General features: G+C 41.8%; 2 protein-coding genes and 1 non-coding gene across 3 annotated transcripts; 1 reads left to right on the top strand and 2 right to left on the bottom strand.

Annotated features, from left to right (window-relative positions):
* Nucleotides 1–1565: 1565 nt before the first annotated feature.
* Nucleotides 1566–7011, bottom strand: LOC132904321 (uncharacterized). Its single transcript, XM_060954248.1, has 7 exons — nt 5866–7011; nt 5007–5172; nt 3713–4884; nt 2859–3032; nt 2604–2726; nt 2230–2418; nt 1566–1619 (listed from the first exon to the last, which is right to left on the bottom strand). Exons 1-7 carry the CDS (start codon nt 7009–7011, stop codon nt 1566–1568), a joined length of 3024 nt encoding a protein of 1007 aa, XP_060810231.1.
* Nucleotides 7012–7362: 351 nt separating this feature from the next.
* Nucleotides 7363–9281, top strand: LOC132904253 (uncharacterized). Its single transcript, XM_060954180.1, has 2 exons — nt 7363–7826; nt 8117–9281. The coding sequence occupies exons 1-2, from the start codon at nt 7699–7701 to the stop codon at nt 9279–9281; spliced, it is 1293 nt and encodes a 430-aa protein (XP_060810163.1). The 5' UTR covers nt 7363–7698.
* LOC106139093 (uncharacterized) lies at nt 8528–11702 on the bottom strand. The gene is made up of 3 exons (XR_009657552.1): nt 11259–11702; nt 10909–11116; nt 8528–10577 (listed from the first exon to the last, which is right to left on the bottom strand). It is a non-coding gene; the product is annotated as an uncharacterized LOC106139093 (transcript).
* Nucleotides 11703–23349: the final 11647 nt, after the last annotated feature.

Below are 23349 nucleotides of genomic sequence, written 5' to 3'. Positions count from 1 at the left end.
TTGACAAATTACACAGATTGAGTTAGCCTCGAAGTAAGTTCGACACTTGTGTTACGAGATACTAACTCAACGATACTATATTTTATAATAAATACTTATATAGATAAACATCCAAGACCCAGGCCAATCAGAAAAAGTTCTTTTCTCATCATGCCCTGGCCGGGATTCGAACCCGGGACCCCCGGTGTCACAGGCAAGCGTACTACCGCTGCGCCACAGAGGCCGTCAATTAGTATTATACAACAACTAATACTACAAATCATTAAGTTAATGATATAATAAAAGGAATACCTGCACCTACCTGCCTTGTGGATAAATTTCTTTTATTACACAAACAAAATGGACACACAGCGAAATTTGCAACTGGAGCAAGTCCAATAGACGCAGAGGCAACTGGAATCTTCATTAGCTTGTCGCATGGCAGAGTTTGAGAAGAGGCTTACTGCAGCACCATCAGCAGATATAGGTCAGTTGCAACGGGAATTCCGGGACTTCAAGGAGTGTGTTTATTCCATCTTCCAAAATTTGCAACAGCAAATAAACGATTTAGGCTGCAGAGTGGACTCCTTGGAGATGAAACGACGGAAAGTGCTGGTGCTGAATGGTGTCACTGAGGTTCCCAATGAAAATATCGGGGTAATAGTGAGTGATCTTCTTGCTGATAAATTTAAGTTTACAGATTCAAGCGCACAAATAAAGATCTGTCACCGTATTGGAACTAGAAGGCCAGACCGAGCTCGTCCAGTATTAGTGAGTCTCTGCTCTCAGAAGATCAAATCTGATATATGGAGCCAGAAAACAGCACTAAAGGGTACCAAAATTAGTATTGCCGAATTTCTCACACACACAAGGCAAAGCGTGTTCTTAGCGGCTCGACGACATTTCGGTATAAAGCACTGTTGGACTCTCGATGGAGTTATCAATATTAAGATCCCAACTGGTGAGCGTGTTAAGATCACAACCGAAGGTGAGCTAAATGCTTTGATCAAGCGATTTCCAGGAGAGGAGATATGCAGTGATCAGGGCTCGTCGACGGCAGTAGACAAGCGACCACCCCCAAAAAGAACGACCACGGCTGTAGTCGATAAAAGGAATATGACCCGATGGCAGACACAGGCGGTCAAGTCTAAGTTGCCACCACCTCCGCATACAAATTGAGTCTGTTGGCCTCTTTCACTTTCATCTCCCTGTGTATGCTTTCACGCGGTGCTTATTGGTTCTGTGTTTCGATGATGGTTGGTCCAATTTTATTAAGTGCGAGTGGGTAAATTCCTAGTTTTTTCTTAGTTACTGATGACTGATGTAGGTAGTTTTGTTTGTTTTTCTTTTTTATCTGACAGCCGTCGTTTTCCTGTCTTAATGACAGGCGTCAGTTGTCAAATGTCAATTTTCTTTTTAAAGTAACCGTCATATACTTTGGAATGAATCCAATCGCTATAAAGCCCGCCATACACTCGAGACTTGTCTTTTGGTGTGTACATAATGTTTTTTGTTTCATGTTTGAGTTTCTTTATTTTTCTTTGTCTGCTTGTGTCATAGACCTTATAATAAAATTTGTATCTGTATCAGTTATCAGATCCGGCCGGCAGGTTGTGCAGGAACAGAATTAAAACTACACCCTACATACATAATATATTATATATTAATATTTATATTTTATATATACTTTGTAGCAGTTATATTATTTATTTGAGTGCTAACAAAATATAAAATACAGAATCTACCGTTTAGACAAGAAAATTATAAGGACCCAAGAAAACATCGCTCATGGCGGAGCGGACGGCGGTCGAACTCCCAGTTTCGGCGCGAGAGAGCGGGCATGCAGCTGACAAAAAAGGCGGGAAGCTCTGCCATTGGTCGTTCGAGACAGAACGACAACCGTTTAAAGGAAAATAGACAAAGCACGCGGCGCTACGCATGGTGATAGGCTGCGGCCGACGAGGCCGCCAACCTTAGCATAAAATAGGGTTGGGGTATGTCTGATAAAAATAGTGATGCGCGCTACATCCTTCTCCTCCAAGTCACGACATCGCCCCGAGAGTGAGTTGGTAACATCAGAAAGCGCGACTATCTTTTAGCTTTACGTGGCCGTCCTCGCAAACGGCGAGGTTGGACGGGCTCTACATTTTCGACACTACTATGAATAAGACAAGTCAGATCTGACGCGTGATAACGACCTATATGTTGACCCTGACTATCCACCAGCTCATAGGACGTAGGACTGATTACCTTGTTAATTGTGTAAGACCCATCTCTCTGCGGCATGAACTTTCTAGTCAAACCCTTGGTTGCATTGCTAAGAGCACGCATGGTCAACAGTACCTGATCCCCAACTTTGAAAACTGGAGATGGTCTCCTAGAGGAATCACCATGGTCTTTCTTTTGATCTTGATGCTTTTCGACCCGATCGCGTATATCCTTTAAGGAATAGACGAATTTTGTAAGATAGGGCGTTACCTGAGGTACGAAGGCTTCCTTGGCCAATATAGCCCGCAAGTCATGCTGGACGTCGAAGGGCGTCCGCATTTCACGGCCATACATCATGTACGCGGGCCTGTAATGCCTGTGGTGGCACAAGTAGCGGAATTAAGAGCAAAACGTACCTGAGGTAAGAACTGTGGCCAACTGCGATGCTCATTCTTGACCAACATCGCTAGCTGAACCTTCAGATCACGGTTCTTGCGTTCAGCTGGGTTGGCTTCGGGATGATAGAGGGGTATCAAATTCTGCTTGATACCAAATAAAAACATACATTGCTGCATTACTGCAGACACAAATTGCACCCCATTGTCTGAGATGACACGTCTGGGAAACCCATAACGCATGAAAAACTCCTCTATCATTAACTTTGCACAAACCTCAGCTGTAGCCTCCTTGAGAGCGAACAATTCTACCCAGCGGGTGGCAGTATCCTCGATGAGGAATACCCACTTTTTGCCATTCTCAGCTTCAGGGAGTGGACCGAAAAGGTCGACGGCTAATACTTCACCTCTTTGGTGTAGTATCGGTGTTTGTAGTAATCCAGCGGGCTTCTGGTTTGAAAATTTGTAACGTTGGCATTCTATGCAATTCTTTAAATATTCTGTAACGTGTTTACGCATTCCTGTGAAATAGTACCGCTGCCTGATGCGATTGATGGTACGATCCACGCCTTGGTGGCCAGCAGTAGGGGCGTCATGAAATTCTTTCATTACCTCTTGAAGCATAGATGCTGGAACTACTAGTTGTGGCTCCTCAGAATCCGATTCTGGAGCGTGACGATAAAGTACACCCTGTTCCATTAAGTAACCGCGTTCTAACCAGCGAGAAGAAGTCGTTGGGTCAGTGAAGTTCTCTATGTCATTAATGATCTTGGTTACCTCAGGATCCTGCAGCTGGGCGGTTCGAAGATCAGCAGCACTTCTTCGAGGTAAGTCTATGATAACTGAACAGACTCCACATGCTTCTTTTGATGTTTCATCACAGATAGGGCGGCTAAGAGTATCAGCAACGACATTGCATTTACCAGGGGTGTATTCATATTGTATATCGAAGGCTTGTAATTTAAGGGCCCAACGCGTTAACCTGCCACTAGGAGACTTCAAGGTTAATAACCACCTAAGTGGCTGATGGTCGCTACGCAAAATTACTGGATGACCTTCGATATATGGGCGATACTTCTCTACTGCCCATACAACAGCAAGTGCTTCCCGCTCTGTAGTGGAATACTTACATTCGAGTGGAATGTTAGCAAACGACTAGAGTATTCAATGGGGTGAACATCATTCCCTTCCCCTTGCAGCAGGACAGCACCTAATGCATAATTACTAGCATCGGTATGAATTATAAAAGGTTTGCTGTGGTCCGCCTGTACAAGTACAGGAGCTGTAATGAGCCTTTTCTTCAGTTCGTTGAAAGCACTACGTTGGTCATCAGCCCAAACCCATGGCTCATTCTTCTTGGTGAGTTTGGTAAGTGGTTGGGCAATTTCAGAGAAACCGGGTACAAACTTCCTGAACCAGGAGCAAGTTTGTAAAAAGCTTTTCAGATGCTTCAGGTTAGACGGTTCCTTCATCTCCTGAATAGCGTGCACCTTGGACTCATCAGGCAAAATACCTTTGTGAGTAATAAGATGACCTAGATACTTAACTTGTTCACAAGCAAAATTACATTTCTCTCTATTGGCTCGTAGGCCAAACAAGCGCAGACGATTAAAGATGGCGTCCAGGTCTTCTAAATGTTTTTGGAACGGTCCATCTGACAAAATTAACAGATCATCGAGATAGATCAGCAAGGTGACATCCTTTAAGGTGCTTCCAGATCTGAAACGGTCCATCAGCCTTTGGAAGGTTGCGGGGGCATTTTTTAAACCAAAGGGCATACGAAGGAAACGGAACACTCCCATGGGTGAAATGAAAGATGTCTTGTCTCTGTCAGCTGGAGCAACGCTGACCTGCCAGTAACCAGATCGAAGGTCGAGGGTACTCATGTAACCTTCCCTTTTAGTAGAATGAAGTAAATCCTCAATGACTGGCAGGGGGTAAGTATCACTTTTAGTAATAGCATTAAGGCGTTGGTAGTCAACACAGAATCTATATGTACCATCCTTCTTAGGGATGAGGAGGGCAGGTGCAGCCCATGCCGACTCGCACTCCTCAATCACTCCATCCTTCAACATCTTATTGATTTCTGCCTCCATGATTGACCGCTTAGCCGGTGTAAGGCGGTATGGTGGTACAGCAATTGGTGCATGATCACCTGTGTCAATATGATGCTCTGCGAAGCGGGTAGCCTCTCCTCCTAGCTGGAAGATGTCCTCATGGCGCTGGAGTAATTCAGTAAGTTGCTGGCGTTGATTCTGGGTAAGCGATAAGCCTTCATCAGCCCTTAATGTCATTGATGACACTGTGATTGAGTTGTAGATTGAGTGTCGCTTGGTGATTTCTGATTTCCTTCATACTCAAGCAGGTAGGTCTGCGTGCACCCAGAGAAGCGCCAAGTTGAAGCAGAAAAATCAATAACCATACCTGCAGCGTTGAGGAAATCAATTCCCAGGAGTGTGTCGTTGTTGTCAGCATCAGGAAAAATCATGAAGTCTACTCGAACACTTCTATCTACAGTGATGGTGACGTTTACAGTTGCCACCAGGACCTCATGAGGATGCACAACACCGTCAGCTAGCTTCACGTTCACCTGTTTGGAACTAAAAGTAAGCCCCTTATCTCTAAAAATTTTATAAAGCTTATGTCCGGCAACCGAGCACTTTGCAGCGGTATCAACTAAAGCCATGCCTCGCATTCCAAGAATTGTTACACATAGCACAGACCTTTGCTGCGTAGAGCATGCAGTAGTCGTCTGTAAAACTTCAGACGCAGAGAGAGAAACCGCAGGCATAGCATCACCCAAAAAACCAGTGTTTGTCACCGTAGACACGGTGCTGTGAGAAACAGCTGAAGGTGTGAATTGATTAAAGCTAAAGCAGCAAGACCCATGAGCCGGTAAGATAGCAGGTGTATTCAACCTATTAGGTGGTTGTTTAAGATTAAGATCCAAAACAGGCAGATTTACCCTACTAGGTAATTGATTAATGTTAGGTTCTATAACAGTTACTGTACTAAATGTATCATTTATCAATTGTTTATCACTTGTCACATCCGAACGTGTCTCATTACAATAACCTGAATTGCAATCGGAGGTTTTAAGATGTAATCGTAAATTAAAATTATTAGTAACAAAAGCTTGGTCGCACAGCTGTTGCGACTGTAGGTATGACGATCTATAACTACTACTAGGTGACATCTCGCGAGAATTGACATCGAAAAAACTACTATTGATAGGTTTGATGTTATGACTTGGAGTAGAGAAAGTAGTAATTTGATCACTTACCGAACCCGATGAATCGTTGAATGTGAGAGATGCGAATGATACATTACTGTTACACGTAGGACATTGAGAGCGCATGAACCCTCTCGCACCGCAACCGTAACAAATAAGCGAACCCGACGATTTATCACTGTTATCACTATCACCGCACTTTTGTAACTTTTTACATTCTTCCCGTACGTGACCGTATTTTTTACAATAAACGCAACGCAGTTTCTTGTTCGATCGTTGATTGGAATCGGCGGTGACATCCACGGAATGTCGCGATGACGACGCTGCGCTCGCGGCTGGTGTCGGCGTCGCGCCGGCATGGGCGCTCGACCCCGTCGGGGCCCTAGCCGTGCTGCTGGCGCGGCGGCCGTCGTACGCCGTCGGTCTCGGTCGTCCTCTTAGCGGCGGACCGGACTGCTGATGGGTCTGCGTCCCCACCTCCTCCTCGATTTCAATAGACCGGGCGAGACGAAGCATGCCGGAGAAATTTTCGAACTCTTCTCTTCGTAAGCGTTTACTTACGTATTCTTGTATCGAGTAAGCCATAAACCATATCGACTTGCGCTCTTTCGGAAATATCGCCGACGGGAATCTTTGCAAGTAGTGCACGGCATCTCGCGACAAACACGTCGGTATTCTGGTCGCCTTGTTTCTGGTCGAACAGCTCTCTGTAGATGCGGTGTGGAGGTCGTTTATCGCCGTAAGTATTTGTAGGAGTTCAATGACCCCGTCCCATGTTGTGATTTCTTTTTTGATCCCTTGGTACCATACTGCCGCGTTGTGAGTGAGCACCATTGAGAGCCCCCTGAGGGCGTTTTCCTCGAACACGTTAGCGCAGTCCTTGTAACTTTGAATGCCGTCAATGAATGCTTCCACGGAGTCGCCGGCGTCACCGCTGAATCTGGCGGTGCAATGCGTAAAAGTGCCGCTGCCGGCGGCGAATGCTGGTGTAGACGCGGGAGTTGGGGATGGCGGCTGGCGAATTACTCTCTCCAGCAGGCGCTCGAAGGCTTCAGTTTGGGACCTCTGGATGGCCGCCACCATGGCGGCGAGTTGTCCCGACGAAAAAACTGCGGCGTCGGCACCCATTGCATCATCGAAGTCCGGGGCGACTTCGTCAGTAGCTTGCGCTGCTTCCTCCCTGCGTGTACGTGGCATGATGATGGAGAGCACACGCGAAACGTAGGTGTAGGTACGAAGACTTAGGTTTCACGGGTTAACTTTACTCGCACAACGTTGGGCAGCCACTTGTAGCAGTTATATTATTTATTTGAGTGCTAACAAAATATAAAATACAGAATCTACCGTTTAGACAAGAAAATTATAAGGACACAAGAAAACATCGACAATTTCTTTTATTTATAACAGTTGCACATTTTCTTACTTACATTTTCTTAGCTAACAATTTTTCTTATACTTACATTTTTTATTCCTTATTTATTACATCTTATATATGCCTGTGGTGTTTCGCCGTATACTCCTATATTGGAATACAATACAATAGGCCTGTAGACAGTAATTAAGAACCAAGGATTAACTGTTATTAGGTGATACATTATGTAATGTAAGTTCATAAAATTAACTCTGTTTCTAATATTTCCATAGGATTAATATTATTTTCAATAAAATAATTCTTCAATAATCAGCAATCAGCCATGTTGATTGAAACACCAATCAGAGCGCATTACGTCACGCCTCAGTCAACAACCGCCAAAGTTCGCGAAGTTCTATACGTTCTCTTGCTGTTTTCGTACATTTTATTAGAATCTGTTGTTTTTGTTCATTTAAATTAATTAATCGTAGTTATTTTGTGATTTAAAATAGTAGCTGCAGTAATAATACACCATGGAACCAGGTTTCATCAAAGCAAATAGCTCCAATTTGCCCAGAGTTGATTTGTTAATGTTGGGAGATTTTCTCGCTTCAAATAAAGACTTTTGTTCCTCTGAATTCCGAAATGTGAAAGCTTCCTTGTAAGTACATTATTTTTATCTTTAATTCTAGGTATAATTTAGTTTAACTTACGCAAGTCTCATTATCTAACATTGTCAGATTGTCATATGTTAATTTTGAGGTTAGCTTCTTATATACATATTACAAATAACGTTCTCTTACTGTTTTTACAACTTAGAAATATGTGTCGCCTTAATCTGCAAGCATTTACTGTATTAAATATGAAACTATATCACATCTACGCAAATAAATTGAACGTATTTATTCTTTGTTTACTTATTATTATACTAATATTTTTTATTTATTTCAGGTCTTCACGGCCATCATATGGGGATGATGCAATCAGTTATGTTCAAGTACAGAATGACAGAAATATTTGCACTGTGAAATGTAAAATTTGCCCAGAACACAAAGTTCATGCTAAGCTGTATTCAGTTACATTGATTGTTGATAAGGATGAAGAAAAAGTTATATCAGTGCAATGCCATGATTGTGTAGCTGCTCAAGGAGGCTGCAAACATGCCATTGCTTTACTTATGTGGGTTCATCGTAGGAGTGAGGAGCCATCATGTACAGAAGTGCAGTGTTATTGGAAAAAATCCAAACTATCCAGAGTAGGCACAGCTATCAAGTATATTACAGTAAAGAACTTGGCTAATAGTAATGGTAGTTCCATCATACCATCAAATTCCACAGTTTTACAAATTTTTTTAGAAGAAAGCCAAAAGAAAAATCTTGAAAGATGTGAGCTGTTGAAGTTTCAAGCAGGTTATACTTGTGATGAGCTACTTAGTGTTTCCATGCATCACCTTGTACTACAGTTTAAGGAAAAATGTTGCAACACATTTTTACAACAAATTAATATAAATAACAATATCCTAATTGAAATTGAAAAGAAGACCAGAGATCAGCATGCAAATAGCCTTTGGTATGAATTAAGATATGGCCGGATTACAGCCTCTAGGGCTTATGATGTCAGCCATTGCCAGACAAGTGACGGAGCCCTAATTTCTCTTATTATGGGGGGAAAAATCCCAGACACGGCTGCCATGAAGCGAGGGAGAGACTTGGAAAATAAAGTGCGAGATTCAGTGAGCAGAAAACTTAAGAAAATAATAAACAGTTGTGGACTCTTCATATCCCAAACCTATCCAATGTTAGCTGGTTCGCCAGATGGTGTATGTGAAGACTGTATTGTTGAAATTAAGTGTCCCATGACCGAACAAACCTTTGTCAAGTATATAAAAAACGGACAACCAACAAAAAAATGCTACATGCAGATACAAGTGCAAATGTATTTGACAGGACTTAAAAAGTGTTATTTTTGTGTAGCGGATCCTAACTTTTCAACAAATTCTAATGTTGAAATTGTATGTGTTACATTCAACGAAGACTTTATATTAGAAAATATTAAAAGTTTAGTTACATTTTGGGAAACCTATGTGTATCCTTTATTGTACAGAAGTATTGAATAATAAATAAAATTACTGAAATTTCTTGTTATTATTTATTTATTCTCAATTATTTTATGAGCGAATCTTGTAAGTTAATTAAACCGCAAGCTATAGTTATTACATCATCAAGTACTTTCACTAAGCCTAAATTAAGACAAGCATGAGGTTTTAACATACTGTACTCCCGTAAACGTCTGATGACCCGCTCAATATGAATCCGAAGGCTTGCAATTTGCTTAGTTTCCTTAGCTTCAGCCTTAGAAAATTTAGTACCAGACTGAACACTTGGTGGTCTAACTAATACCATCCCCCTCTGGCGTAAGTAGACTTCCACATGTTTGAACCCCCGGTCAGCCATGACACACATACCCTGTTGTAAACACTTTACAAAGTCACAGGTTTCAACCAGGCATGTATCTGTTATACGTCCTCCATAACCAGGGGAAATAAAATTGACCAGGCCATTGGGAGTACAAGAAACAAGATATTTTATAGTGTTAGCCTTTTTATAATCAGACCATGTCAAAGCTTGATTCACTGCCTTCGATGGCTTTTGTATCTCAATCTCTAAACAGTCTATTATACAGCTTACTTTATGAAATCAGTGCCTGAAGGCCATAGGTAAATTCTTTTTAATTAATTCAATATCTAATGTAACAATGAATGGGCGAATCACACTAGCTAATATCGGTATATTTTTAGAGAATATTCTGCTAGCATAAGTAGCATCCATGGCAAACTCATCAGCAAGTTCACGGAATGAATTATTCAATCTAATTTTTTTTAGACACAGTAAAATATGATTAATTGGGATACTTGTTTGTTTTTCAATAATATTTAGTAAGTGGTAACAATTTTTCGGAATTCCAATGTAAAAACGTGGATTGTTCATGATTTTCTTCAATGTAGATTCCAAAATTTTTATAGTTTCCTGTTTTTTGTCTTCTTCTAAAAGTTCACTGCAATCAGAAGCCGATTCCATTTCAAAAGATTTTGTTGATGGCGATGAACCTGGATGAGCAACAGAGGGTGTATAAGAAGTATCACTATCAGACCGTTCTTCTTTTTTAAATATTCTTCTCATTACATTTACATTGTGGCTAGATGGATTATTTTTAGCAAAGTGTTTGATTTTAAATGGAGATGTAGCAGCAGAAATCAGGTGTGGCTTCAGCGGAGATGTCATCTTTGTAACTGATTGGCATTGTGTTTGCAAAGCTTTACTTCTGAATGGTCTTGTTAAGTGCACTTGAATAGATTTATTTATCATTTTTGGTTTTTCTGTGATTTGTTCCAGCTCTTCCAAATTATGTTGACCTGTAAACAATTAATGAAATGATTTAATAATGCTATAAGAGATTGTAATAAATTTTATGTAATTTTGAATTAATTTAAAACCATTTCCTTAGCATGATAGCCAAGTTGTGGCACATGTTTTAATGTAATAAACCTTACTTATTGTTATGTTATAGTATTTTATTGAAGCAATAAACTTAATAAATATCATGAAAATAAAAGTTAAGAATCATCCAAATAAATTAGGTATAAAGGTAATATGTATGTTATTGTTATCCTAGTCATAATAACATAAAGTAGGTACCTATTAAATAAGACAAACTACATAACCAGATGATGGGTAGGTACATACCTGAACTTCCAGTTTCAATTTCATCAACATGTTCTGCAACATTATTGCTTTTTTGTTTTTTGAGTATATAGGGTCGTTCTTCTGTATTCGATCGCTTCCTACTAGGTTGACATTCGAATTTACTGGGCATACAACCAGGTTTCATCCTAACTTGCGAAACATAACCCATTATTCTATATTGCATATAATTTTCCATGTCATTTGGCATCTGGAAGGAAAATAAATTGCCTTTTAAAATTGACAACAAGAGCGTCTTGTACGATTGAAATAAACAATTTCCTTCTCTTATTTGATACATTAGGATATAGGTAACTATTTATGCATGTATCTAATGATTAATTTATACTTACGTCAAAGTGGTCCTCACAGAAATAAATTGAAGATTTGGTGACTACTTTGGTTGGGTCTCGACGTGCAAGCCGGAGCCACATATATCTCAGTTTTTTCTTGTTTGGTACATACACAAACAATTTATCCGGTGTGGATTTTGATGTGTTTTTGCACAAAGGAACTGCACACCACTTATAAACTTTATCATTCATATTTGAATCACAAAACAGATATTTTTTCTCAGATCACTATAGTTCGTACGCTCAGCTGTTGCTTGCTAACTGAGGCGTGACGTCATAAGCATCGGCCATGACACTTGGAGCGTTTTGGCGCTCACTCGGAGTACGGCACAAAAAAAGACGAAAATATTATTTATAACGGAATTCTGTACTGAAATATTATATTTTTCGCTATTATTACATATATATCTAGCGAATAAAAGTCAATTTCAAAATTTGTCTACACGCCTATTCTATACAGCGGACATCACGGTTTTATCGCTATTTTTCTTATTGACTACTGTTACTATATATCTACTAAATTGTAAGAAGGTTTCCCTTTTCTTGTTTCTCATTATCTCTGATAAGTTTTGTATGCTAATTTTGCATCCTAACCTATGTTCTAAGTCTGTTCGTTGACGACCAAAGACGGGGCATTCTGTTAGTAGGTGGGGGACAGTCTCGTTAATCTCTGGGTCGCACTCACATGCTGGGCTTTCTCTGCATTTAAATTTGTGCAGGTACTCCGCAAATCCGCCGTGTCCGGTCAGGACTTGCGTTATTTGACCATTCAGGTCCATCTGCCGCACCACTTTGTATGCGCCGGATGCCACAGGGAAGAAGATCTTTGTTGTACCAGCGGTCTCGCCCATGCTGTATCTGTCATCCCATACGCCAAGAGACCTCCTACGGAGTATTCCCTTGACATATGAGACGGGACAGAGGTCGTAATCTGCTTTCCTTTTGGTGTTTACAGCGGCTTCCTTGGCCAGCTGATCGGCCCTCTCGTTTCCCTCCAGCCCCGCGTGTGCCTTGATCCAGAAAAGCTTTAACGACTTATTCTGGCGGGTGATTATCTTCAGGTTCTCCCTTGTTTCTACTGCTAAAGGATGAAGGGAAACGGGGCTTGTTACCGTTTGTAACGCTGCCATGGAGTCGCTGTAGACTCCAAAGGTACTTGCATTATACTTAATGGCTCTCCTCGTGGCCTCACATATCGCCAAGAGCTCGGCCTGATAGACCGTACAATACGACGACAGGCAAAACTTGACGGACCTGGTCTCCGCCTCGCCTCTCCATATGGAGATCGCTGCGCCGACCCCCCCGTCAATCCTGCTGCCGTCCGTGTAGATTCTTACATCAAAATTTATGTTAGCCTCCACCTGCTGTCGGTCTGCCAGGCCGGTAAAACCCAAGTCGATACGCTCGGCCGGATGAGGAGCGTCAAGGGCAGATGCCATTCGCTCGATCTCCCAGTCCCCCAACTCCGGCAACCGCGCACCCCTCTTGATCTCGTACAGCGAAGCAGCTTCGCGTATACGAAGATCGAGGGGGAGCAGACCGGCCAATACCAGTGCTGAGTTCAGGGAGACCGTGCGATAAGCTCTGCATATTTTTTGGGCGAAGCCGCGCTGCACAGCGTTCAGCTGTTTGCGGACACCGATTTTCTCCGCTGCGGCACCCCATACGCTCGCGGCATACAACACGACCGGTTCCACGGCGGCGTTGTAGATCACCCGCACAATCTCGGGGCTTAAACCCCAATTTATTTTGGCCGCCTTTGCCAGTTGCTTGTATATGGATGTGGCTTTTTTGCAGACGCTTGCCACGTGCGCGTTAAACGTTAATTTGGAGTCGATGGTAACCCCCAGCAACTTTATCTGGCTTACTGGCTGAACTGCAGCCCCGCCCATGCTGAGGCGCGGAACATCGTATTTAAGCTTGCGCGTAATTACCATAGCGTTGGTTTTGTGAGCAGCAAATTTGAGCTTATTTCGAGCGCCCCACGCCTCAACATGGTCGAGTATACCGTTTGCTTCCATTTCAATGTCTAAGGCTGTGGCTCCATCGAATACCAGCACTACGTCATCGGCAAACGCCTGACAGTGGACCTTCATTTCGGACAGGGTTTTTAGCAGCGGGTCCAACAGCAGATTCCAAAGGATTGGGCCAGCGATGGATCCCTGCACACAACCCTTAGTCGTGCTTGTCTCACTCTCTGCCCCTCCATATTTTATGCAGACCCTCCTGTGGTGAAGGTAGTGGTCTATCACTCCTCTTATATTATCTGGGCACACCTCCTCCGCCAGTCTGAGTCTTATGGCCGGCCACCAGGCATTATCGAAGGCTCCCTCTATGTCCAATGAAACCATAGTCACTATTCTCTTTTGGTTTAATTTCCTCTTAATGTGTTGCATGAGAGCATAGAGGGAGTCCTCGGTACTCCGTTGGGGCATAAAGCCATATTGGTTTGGACTCATCCTCGGCAGGAGACTGTGTTTCATCCGTGCTACCAGCATCTTCTCATATATCTTGCCAAGGATGGGTAGGAGTCCTATTGGTCTGAATGATTTAGGTGCTTTGTAACTATCTTTTCCTGGTTTTTTAAGCACAATTACAGCGGCCTTCTTCCATTGCTTCGGGAAGCATTGTAGAGCAAGACATCTGCTCAGTAGTTCTAGGTATGTATTTGGATCTTCCTGGATGAACCTGAAGCAAATGTCTGCTGTAAAACCGTCCTCTCCTGGAGCTTTTTTAGGGTTAAAAGATCCAGCAGCAGCCTCTAGCTCTGCCTGTGTGAACTTTTTCCCTCACTTCTCTTTGGTACTGGCTGTCACTGTCTTGTCTGTCCTCTGGATAAAATGTCTCCGCGAGAAATTTTACGGATTCGCCCATATCCAGGGTTTTTCCTTCCCTCTCCAGTGGGCCGTCTTCTTCCCTTTTGGAGGTTCTCTTCATGACCCTATAAATTCCGTCCCAGACCCCCTCCCTCTCCTGCCTGGTGCAGAATTATTTCCAGCTTTGAGTCTGGGCCCTCACTACCTCACTCTCATATCTTTCTTTCTCTTTCAGGTATTCGTCAACCACGGCCGCTCTCCGGACTGGTGCCGCGTTCCGAATTCGGCGTCTTAGCCTTGCCACAACGGTCTTCCTCTCAGCGAGTTCCTTAGTCCACCACGGTACGGTGAGTTTTTCGTTTTTCTTTTTCTTCGGGATGGACTGGTTGCATGCTTCTGTTATTATGTTATTTATTTTGTCTATTACTATTTCCATCTCTTCTATATTTTTTATTTTTGTTATTCTCTCTTTGGTTAAGTTGTTTTTCTGTTTTAACATTTTTATTTCATCGGTAAATTTATTCCAATCAGCCTTCCTTGTGTTGTATTTTCGCGTGGTTCGTTTAATAATTATACCTCTAGATTTTTTCAAGTTTACCTCAAAGATAATGCCGTTGTGGTCCGAGCTAACCAGGTCTTCCGCCACTCTCCAATCCTCGGTCAATCCCAGCACTCCGGTCGAGCAAGCCGTAATGTCGACGAAACTCCTGAGTCTTGTGCCACACCTGATGGTGTCGAAAGTTGGCACATCACCATTGTTGAGTATGTGAAGGCCCATCTCATGGAGCGCGCTGGCCACCTCCTCACCTCTATGGTCCACTTCCTGGCTTCCCCACCATGGGCTCTTCGCATTGAAGTCGCCCCCCACTATAACGAGCTTTGGCTTCAACACCTCGATTATCTTTTTCAGGTGCTCCAGGTGTGGCTCGGTGGGCTTGTCCGGTTCAATGTATATAGAGACAAGTGCGATTTTCCAGGCTTCGGTCTGTATCTCCACCACTGCCACGTTACACGTGGTTAGGGGTGGGTATTGAACCACGGTCATACCGGCGTCAAAAACCGCTACTGCTGCCTTGACAGTCCTGCTTTCTTCAGCGTCCGCCTGGAAGACTCGCATCCCGCTATGGCTCTTCATATAATTTTCCCTGCCCACATAGGGCTCCTGGACTAGCGCCACCGCTAATTTCCGCCTGTTTGCCTCGATTCGGAGCTCGTCTGTCGCCAATCTTTTCCTCTGCAGGTTCGCTTGCGCAAACCTGTAGGGAAGTTTCCTCTCCTGGCCGCCCTTAGCAGTAGGCCACAGACGACCTGGCTATGGCGTCCCACTTCTTCATAACCTGGCAATTCCTGTCGAAGGCATTGTGCTCTCTATCCTTGAAGCTAGCTCTTTCGCAGTTTCTGCATTTCGGCGGTATGGATGTTTTCCAATCTGCGCATTCTGATTTCAGGTGTGGCCCTCCACAGTGGCTGCAGAGGTCCGCCGGCTCTGTGCAGTAGCGCTTGCTGTGGCGGTTAGGTTAGGTTTTTTTTTTTTTTTTTTTTTTTTTATTTTATTTACATGAGCAGGTGGTGAAATCCATCATGGACAGCCTGGGAAGGAGGACCCAGGTAGTGCCGGACTCTTACCGTGCTAAAACACCACCTGCTCATGGAAACTCCATCAGGAGGGACCCTGTGTGGGTGGACAGGGGTCTTATATTTCCTATTTTATTATGTATTTATAAATTTTTCAAATTTTGTTATTGTCTTCGCCAATTATTTATTTTTTAATATATTTTTTATAAACGCAACACTACATACACGCACTCTTTCACGCACGCACTCAATCCTATTCCTGTCCCACTCTCACTCCTTTCACAAATGTCAAAATAATTTAAAAAGAAAACGTTCTAATTCGTCTCCGCGCGCATCTGCATCGCTCTCTGCATCGGTTGTGAATATTCGCAAAATTCATCAAAGACGCTAAAACTTTATTAATTACGCACCCCGGGGTTAGTTTGTGAAGTGCAGTGATTTGTGTTTCCCAAAAACTACCCTTTGGATCGTGGAAGATACCGGCGCTGGACGAGAGCTCGAGTTACGGATCAAAGGTACTCCTTGTCCATATCCTTCCGCGACACCAAGTGTTCCTCACGAGCCGTATCCCTATCTGCTATCCTCACATTACTCTTCTTCAACGCAATACTTCTCACACGCTATTAATATCGTATATTTTACTTAATTCCAACGCACCACGCAACGCATCTCATTACTACATACTTAACTACCTACATTACGCTACACTTTCATTCGCTTAAACACTCATAAACTCATATGTTTCTCTTAAATATAATAATTTATTATCTTATATATTCACAATAGAATATATATTACGCATAACAAATATTCGTTCAATTGTATTTTTCGAGATAATTTGATATTTTTTGTTACGAATTTGCGTCAAATTATTTATCGACATCGCCGCCATATTTATTTTCACCGATTTATTTTATAAATTTATTTTCTAGTTCATTAAAGTAATTTTCTACATATTTTCAATTTAAAATGTCGAAACAAAAGTCTGAATGTGCATATTCTCCCGAAATTGTTCGATTAACAGCAAAAAAGGAACATCTTTTTGCTATTATTCAAGACGCATATACACTTAGTAAAGATATTTCCGATGAAACAAACAAAGAGCAGTTCTTGATAATGATACAATCGCTTGAAAAAACTAGGACTGATTTTATGCAAACGCTCGATGATTTAGCCATAGCTCAAATCTCTTTTGATCCAAAATCAAAACCGGATTACTCCAGTATGAAATCTTTTGACCAACTTTATTGTCATATTAAAGCTTGCGAAAATAAATACAACTGTAAGATTTCCAGGTGCGATCAAAAGTTTGAATTGTTGAATAAGAAATTACCCCCGCTTAATTTAATATCATTTGATGGTACCCCCACAAAATGGTCACTCTTTTATGAAAACTTTAAGAGTTTAATTCACGAAAATCCCCGCTTGACGGATGCGGAGAAGGTTCAGTATCTGGTAGGCAAACTAACAGGTAAAGCCCTAACAGTATGTTCCGGTATACCTCCCACGTCAGACAATTATTTGATTATTTGGAACGCGCTTTTGAAGAAATACCAAGATATCAGAGTCCAAGCGTCATTTTATATTGACCAAATGATTAATTTTAAGACTGGCCAATCGCTTGATACATTCTTGGAGCAATTTTGCTCGGCCGAATCTGCGTTACGCAGATTAAAAATCGATAACTTCTCCGATTATATTTTTACGCATATAGCACTCAATAAACTTGACAAAGAAACAGTAAGGTTATTTGAGCAAATGCATTCATGTGTTGAGATACCTACTTTTTCTCAAATAACGCAATTTGTCAATCATCAAAACAAGATACAAACGCTTCGTTCGTCTGCCTATACTATGAACAAAACGCTACCCTCGAACGCTAATAAAAATACTAACAAAAATAAACCAACGCATAATTATTTCGCTAACACCGATCAGATAAATACCAAAACAGACATACGTAATTCTAATTCTAAAAACTCACTATCTTACAATTGTTTGATATGCAATTCTCAACCTTCACACGCATTGTATAAGTGTCAATATTTCTTGAATCAGACTCCAGTTTCCAGAAATAATTTAGTCACTAAGTACAATTTTTGTATTAATTGCCTCAGATTTCATAATATTGCAGTCTGTCGTTCTCAACGTAACTGTAATATTTGTCAGCAAAGACATCATTCTTTGTTGCACATGCATGATACTCAAAGTGCTATCACACCGTCTAGTCACAAGGCGACGTCAGTGAGCTATCCGTCTCACTCGCACGCACCGTATTCAGCCCCTGTTGCCGATACGCTCACACAGTCGAATTCTATGCAGCAAGTACACGCAGACTCGAATACGCGCGCAAATTTAAATAATGTTGCGCTGTCGGTTGTTACTTCGTCTCGTTGTAATGAGCTAGGTAATACCGTTGTTTTACCTACTGCTTCCGTTTATGTTTTTAATAAGAATAAGCGACATAATTTACGTCTATTTTTAGATTGTGGATCTATGAGCCACTTCATCACAAAATCTTGCTGTGATCGATTAAATTTAAAAATAACTCCCGCTTCCTCCTCGATTAAAGGTATCGGTCAGACCGAAAGTGTATCATACGGAGTCACTACTCTGAAATTCCATTCCCGTTTCGATCCTATGTGTTCGTATGATATAGTTGCGCGTGTTATTGACTCGATCACCGACCACCTACCCAACTATGAGTTAGATATTTCTAAATTAACTCACTTTAGTGACTTACCAATGGCTGACTATAATTACCACACGCCCGGCGAGGTGGATTGTTTAATTGGTAACGAGCTCTTCCCGTTTCTGTTAGGAAGTGACAAAGTGACTTCACCGCATTCTTCCGTAGTTGCGTTAGAAACTACTCTTGGATATGTAGCCATGGGTAAGGCTGCTGTTACGCGCATCAAGCCCTGTCGCAATGCTAATAATAAAACTTTCTTTTGTTTTACTGAACAAACCTCAACGCTAGAATCAATTACTCAACGCTTTTGGGAACTCGACAATGTCCCTCATAAAATTCATATGAGCCCTGACGATCAGGCCTGTAAAGAAATCTTCAAGTCAACTTATTCTCGAGATAGTACCGGTCGTTATACTGTGCATCTCCCGTTTAAACATAATCCTTCAGAATTAGGAAATTCTCATTTTATCGCTAAACGCCGTATACTGAATTTAGAGAAAAAACTTGATAGTAATCCTGATTTACGTACAAATTACAACGACACTTTGCAAAGTTATATTGATAAAGGTTACTTATCTAAGGTTGAAAATGCATCGTCAGATGATAGCTCTTATTATATTCCGCACAGAGCTGTTTATCGCCCCGACAAACTCACTTCGAAAACTCGTATCGTTATTGACGCCAGTAGTAAAACTACTAGTGGAAAGTCCCTTAATGACCTTCTTTATACAGGTCCAAATTTACAGACAAGTATATTTGACCTTTTATTAAATTTACGCATGTTCTCTGTGGCCCTATCTGCAGACATTGAAAAGATGTATTTTCAATTGAAACTTACTCCCACTCATCACGTTTTTCAACGTATTTTATATCGATTCGATTCTAGATCTGATATCGATACATTCGAGTTCAATCGTGTATCTTTCGGTATATCAAGTTCCCCTTACCTTGCCATGAGAGTCATTCGCCAGCTAGCTGCCGATAGCCGCGATCAATTTCCTCTCGCCGCCACAGAAGCTGAAACTCACATGTACATGGATGATTTCATCACATCTATGGATGGCGTAGACGTCGCTCTTAAGGCCAAGTCCGAGTTGATCCAAATGTTTGCCTCTGGTGGTTTTAATCTCACGAAGTGGATTTCTAATAGTCCCGACCTCTTGGACAAGTCGTCCGCAATGCAAAGTGAAGACGTCATACAATTTGATACTAACGCTTCAACTCCACATAAGATAGTAGGAATGCAGTGGTTACCTACTACTGATCATTTTCAATTCTCAACGAACGCTGATATGCAAGAGTGCACCAAGCGCTTCATTCTCTCGATTACTGCGCGCTTGTTCGACCCATTAGGGCTACTAGGCCCGGTGGTCACATACATGAAACTGCTCGTTCAAGAATGCTGGATGGCTGGCCTTGATTGGGACGATCCAGTGCCTCCCGCGATCTTAAATAAATGGACACAGTTTCATAATGAACTTGCTTATCTAGAACAAATAAAAATTCCGCGACATGTCGGATTACGTTCTCCGCATGTCATTCTTCTAGGTTTCGCAGACGCAAGTGAAAGGTGCTATGGCGCTAATGTGTACATTCGCGTTAGTCAAGACTCATACTCACCCGGCTCTGTCCACTTGCTCGCTTCTATGTCTCGCGTAGCTTCACTATCTAAAATGCCACTCGCACGACTAGAGCTGTGCGCCGCTCTTCTTCTCGCTAACCTTCTAGACGCCGTTAGACATACTCTTTCTCAGAGATGTCATATCAACGAAATATACTCGTTTTCAGATTCATCTGTGGCGCTTACGTGGATTCATTCTCCGCCGTATAAATTCCATACATTTGTGGCTAATAGAATTACTGAGATTAACTCAAAACTTCCCGCTAAGCATTGGTTTCATGTAAAAGGCATTGAAAATCCCGCAGATATTATATCTCGCCCTGTAACGCCTAAAGCTCTAGTCAACAATCAATTTTGGTTTAATGGTCCCGATTGGCTAAGCCTTAGTTGTTCGGATTGGCCATTGAAACCTTTTACGATTAATCCTAATGGTTGTTTAGGAAATTTAGAGACTAAAACAATAAGTTTAGTCGTTCAAAGTCCTGAAGATATTCAGACTTCTCATCCAATTGAAATTATGGCTGAAAGAATTTCAAACTGGTTGAAATTATTACGCTCGGTTGTTTATATGTTACGTTTTATACAAAAATTAAAATCTCAACAACCTATTTCTGTACAAGATTTAGAATTTTCTGAACTTTATATAATCCGCTTTGTTCAAAATAAGCATTTCTCTAAAGAAATTACCGCTTTGCGAAATGGGAAATTATCTGATAGTTCTCTACTCAAGTTAAACCCTTTCATCGACAAGGAAGGCCTTCTAAGAGTCGGTGGGAGATTATCAAACTCTGAACTCGATTTCGGTCAAAAGCATCACATTTTATTACCTTCTAAAAATTTAATAACTCAATTGATTATTGATTATTATCACGTAACTAACCTTCATACAGGACCTTCACTATTACTCGCTCTTATAAGACAAAAGTTTTGGATACTATCCGCCAGAAACTTAATTCGTCAACGCGTACATAAATGCAATATTTGTTTCAAACTTAAACCGAAATTCACTTACCCTCGCATGGGAGATTTACCTACCTTTCGCATTTCAAAAGTTAAGTGTTTCGTTAACACTGCTGTAGATTATTTAGGCCCCTTTTTTATTACACATATTCGACGCCGTGGAATCAAAAGCCACAAGGCATATGTTTGTCTATTTGTGTGTCTCGCTACCAAGGCGTTACATTTAGAATTAGTTTCTGATCTCAGTTCAGAATTGTTTGTCGACGCTTTCAAACGCTTTATAAGTAGAAGAGGTCCGGTTTCTATGATCTATAGCGATGGCGGAACCAACTTTATCGGCGCTAAACGAAAACTTAGTGAAATTTATGATTTATTACAGTCCACAGCTCACCAAAATTATATCAGTAATTATTTATTGACAAATAAAATTCAATTTAAACATAGCCCGCCGTACGGTCCTCATTTTAACGGTCTAAGTGAGGCTAATGTTAAGAGTGTTAAAACTCATATACTCAAAACTGTAGGCTCTCAGATCTTAACTTACGAAGAGTTCACAACTGTCTTAGTTCAAATAGAGGGTTTGCTGAACAGTAGACCCCTTTGTGTGCTAGGTACTGAACCTGAAGCAACTGCTCTCACTCCAAATCATTTTTTAAATGTTACTCCTATAAAATTTCTTCCCGCTGAAAATTACCTTGAATCGCCTGATAATCGCTTATCACGTTATCAATTGTTATGTAAACTCACGCATGATTTCTGGCGTCGTTGGAGCCAGGAATATCTCACTTCCCTTCAACAAAGAGAAAAATGGACTAAGTCCTCAGAAAATATAAAACTGGGTACTGTAGTCATACTCAAAGATAATAATACGCATCCTCATTGTTGGCCCCTGGGATTCATTACAGATGTTTACCCGGGTAAAGACAATATAGTTCGAACCGTCAAGGTTCGCACTTCTTCTGGGAGTTATATACGTCCAGTAATCCGGGTTTGCCCATTGCCTACTCAGTAAATATTATTTCCTAGATTTATATATTTTAGGTTGTAAGTTTTAATTTTTTTGTTATTAGTTACGTATCTACTAAAAAACTTGCAATTGTATTCATTCCTAGTTCCTGTATGTTGTTTCATGTAATATAGAGGAAACCTCTAGGCCGGCAGACTTGTCTTCGCCAATTATTTATTTTTTAATATATTTTTTATAAACGCAACACTACATACACGCACTCTTTCACGCACGCACTCAATCCTATTCCTGTCCCACTCTCACTCCTTTCACAAATGTCAAAATAATTTAAAAAGAAAACGTTCTAATTCGTCTCCGCGCGCATCTGCATCGCTCTCTGCATCGGTTGTGAATATTCGCAAAATTCATCAAAGACGCTAAAACTTTATTAATTACGCACCCCGGGGTTAGTTTGTGAAGTGCAGTGATTTGTGTTTCCCAAAAACTACCCTTTGGATCGTGGAAGATACCGGCGCTGGACGAGAGCTCGAGTTACGGATCAAAGGTACTCCTTGTCCATATCCTTCCGCGACACCAGTTATATTATTATAATTATCTCTAGTCTTAAATTTTGTTTCTCTTGATTACCTTTGTCGTCAGTTTAGAACAGTATTTTAAAAAGTTTTCTCTTGTTGTTTTGTTCCTTATTAGTTTCGCCAAGTTTTCTTTGCTCACTCTTTCTCCAATTTCCATCTCCACGTTGTTCCTTTCGTTTGCATACATAACACATTCAGTAAGGACATGGTCGATACTCTCCTCATTTGCAGGGTCACAGGCACAGGTAGGGCTCTCCTTGCATTTGAACCTGTTCAAATATTGCGAGAACCCGCCGTGTCCCGTGAACACCTGCACAAGCACGGGGGTCAACGCAATCTTCCTTATTGTTTGGTACGCCTCTCCTGCGTCGGGAAAGAACAGCTTAGTGGTGGATGCCGTTTCCCCCTCCACGTAGCGCCGGTTCCATTCGTCAATGGTATCCATTCGGATCTGCCGCTTGACGAATGAGACCGGACATCTATCGTAGTGGGGTCGAACCCTGCCGAGCGCAGCGCTCTTGGCCAGGTCGTCAGCCCTTTCGTTCCCCTCCAACCCGGCGTGAGCCTTAATCCAAAATAATTTAATTATTTTGCCCAACATGGAGGCCTCTTTTATGTTGGCTCTCGCAGTTAACGCCAGGTTGTGCAGGGAACTGCTGTCAGAGACAGTTTCGAGAGCCGACCTGGAGTCACAATAAATATTGCAGCTAAGCGCTGAGCTCCAAAGGGCCCGCTCGGTTGCCACAGAAAGGGCCAACAGTTCGGCCTGATACACCGTGCACATGTTGTCGAGCTTCAGTTTCTTGGTACTTGTCTCCGCAGCGCCTTCCCATACGGTCAGCGCCGCGCCGACTTTCCCATCGTGCTTGCTCCCATCCGTGTAGA

The sequence above is a fragment of the Amyelois transitella genome, chromosome W (assembly GCF_032362555.1).
Source record: "Amyelois transitella isolate CPQ chromosome W, ilAmyTran1.1, whole genome shotgun sequence".
Taxonomy (NCBI): domain Eukaryota; kingdom Metazoa; phylum Arthropoda; class Insecta; order Lepidoptera; family Pyralidae; genus Amyelois; species Amyelois transitella.
Note: the sequence above shows the minus strand (reverse complement) of the source record. Positions and strands in the feature narration are given on the sequence as shown.

What these genes read in the sequence shown, in the direction of transcription:
- LOC132904321 (XM_060954248.1), bottom strand. Translation starts at nt 7,011, where the DNA reads ATGCCACGTACACGCAGGGAGGAAGCAGCGCAAGCTACTGACGAAGTC. An exon ending in TGATTTCCTCAACGCTGCAG is followed by an intron (nt 4,885 to 5,006) that starts GTATGGTTATTG and finishes ACTCAATCACAG; the next exon opens with TGTCATCAATGACATTAAGG. An exon ending in GGCCACAGTTCTTACCTCAG is followed by an intron (nt 2,419 to 2,603) that starts GTACGTTTTGCT and finishes TATTCCTTAAAG; the next exon opens with GATATACGCGATCGGGTCGA.
- LOC132904253 (XM_060954180.1), top strand. Translation starts at nt 7,699, where the DNA reads ATGGAACCAGGTTTCATCAAAGCAAATAGCTCCAATTTGCCCAGAGTT. An exon ending in CGAAATGTGAAAGCTTCCTT is followed by an intron (nt 7,827 to 8,116) that starts GTAAGTACATTA and finishes TATTTATTTCAG; the next exon opens with GTCTTCACGGCCATCATATG.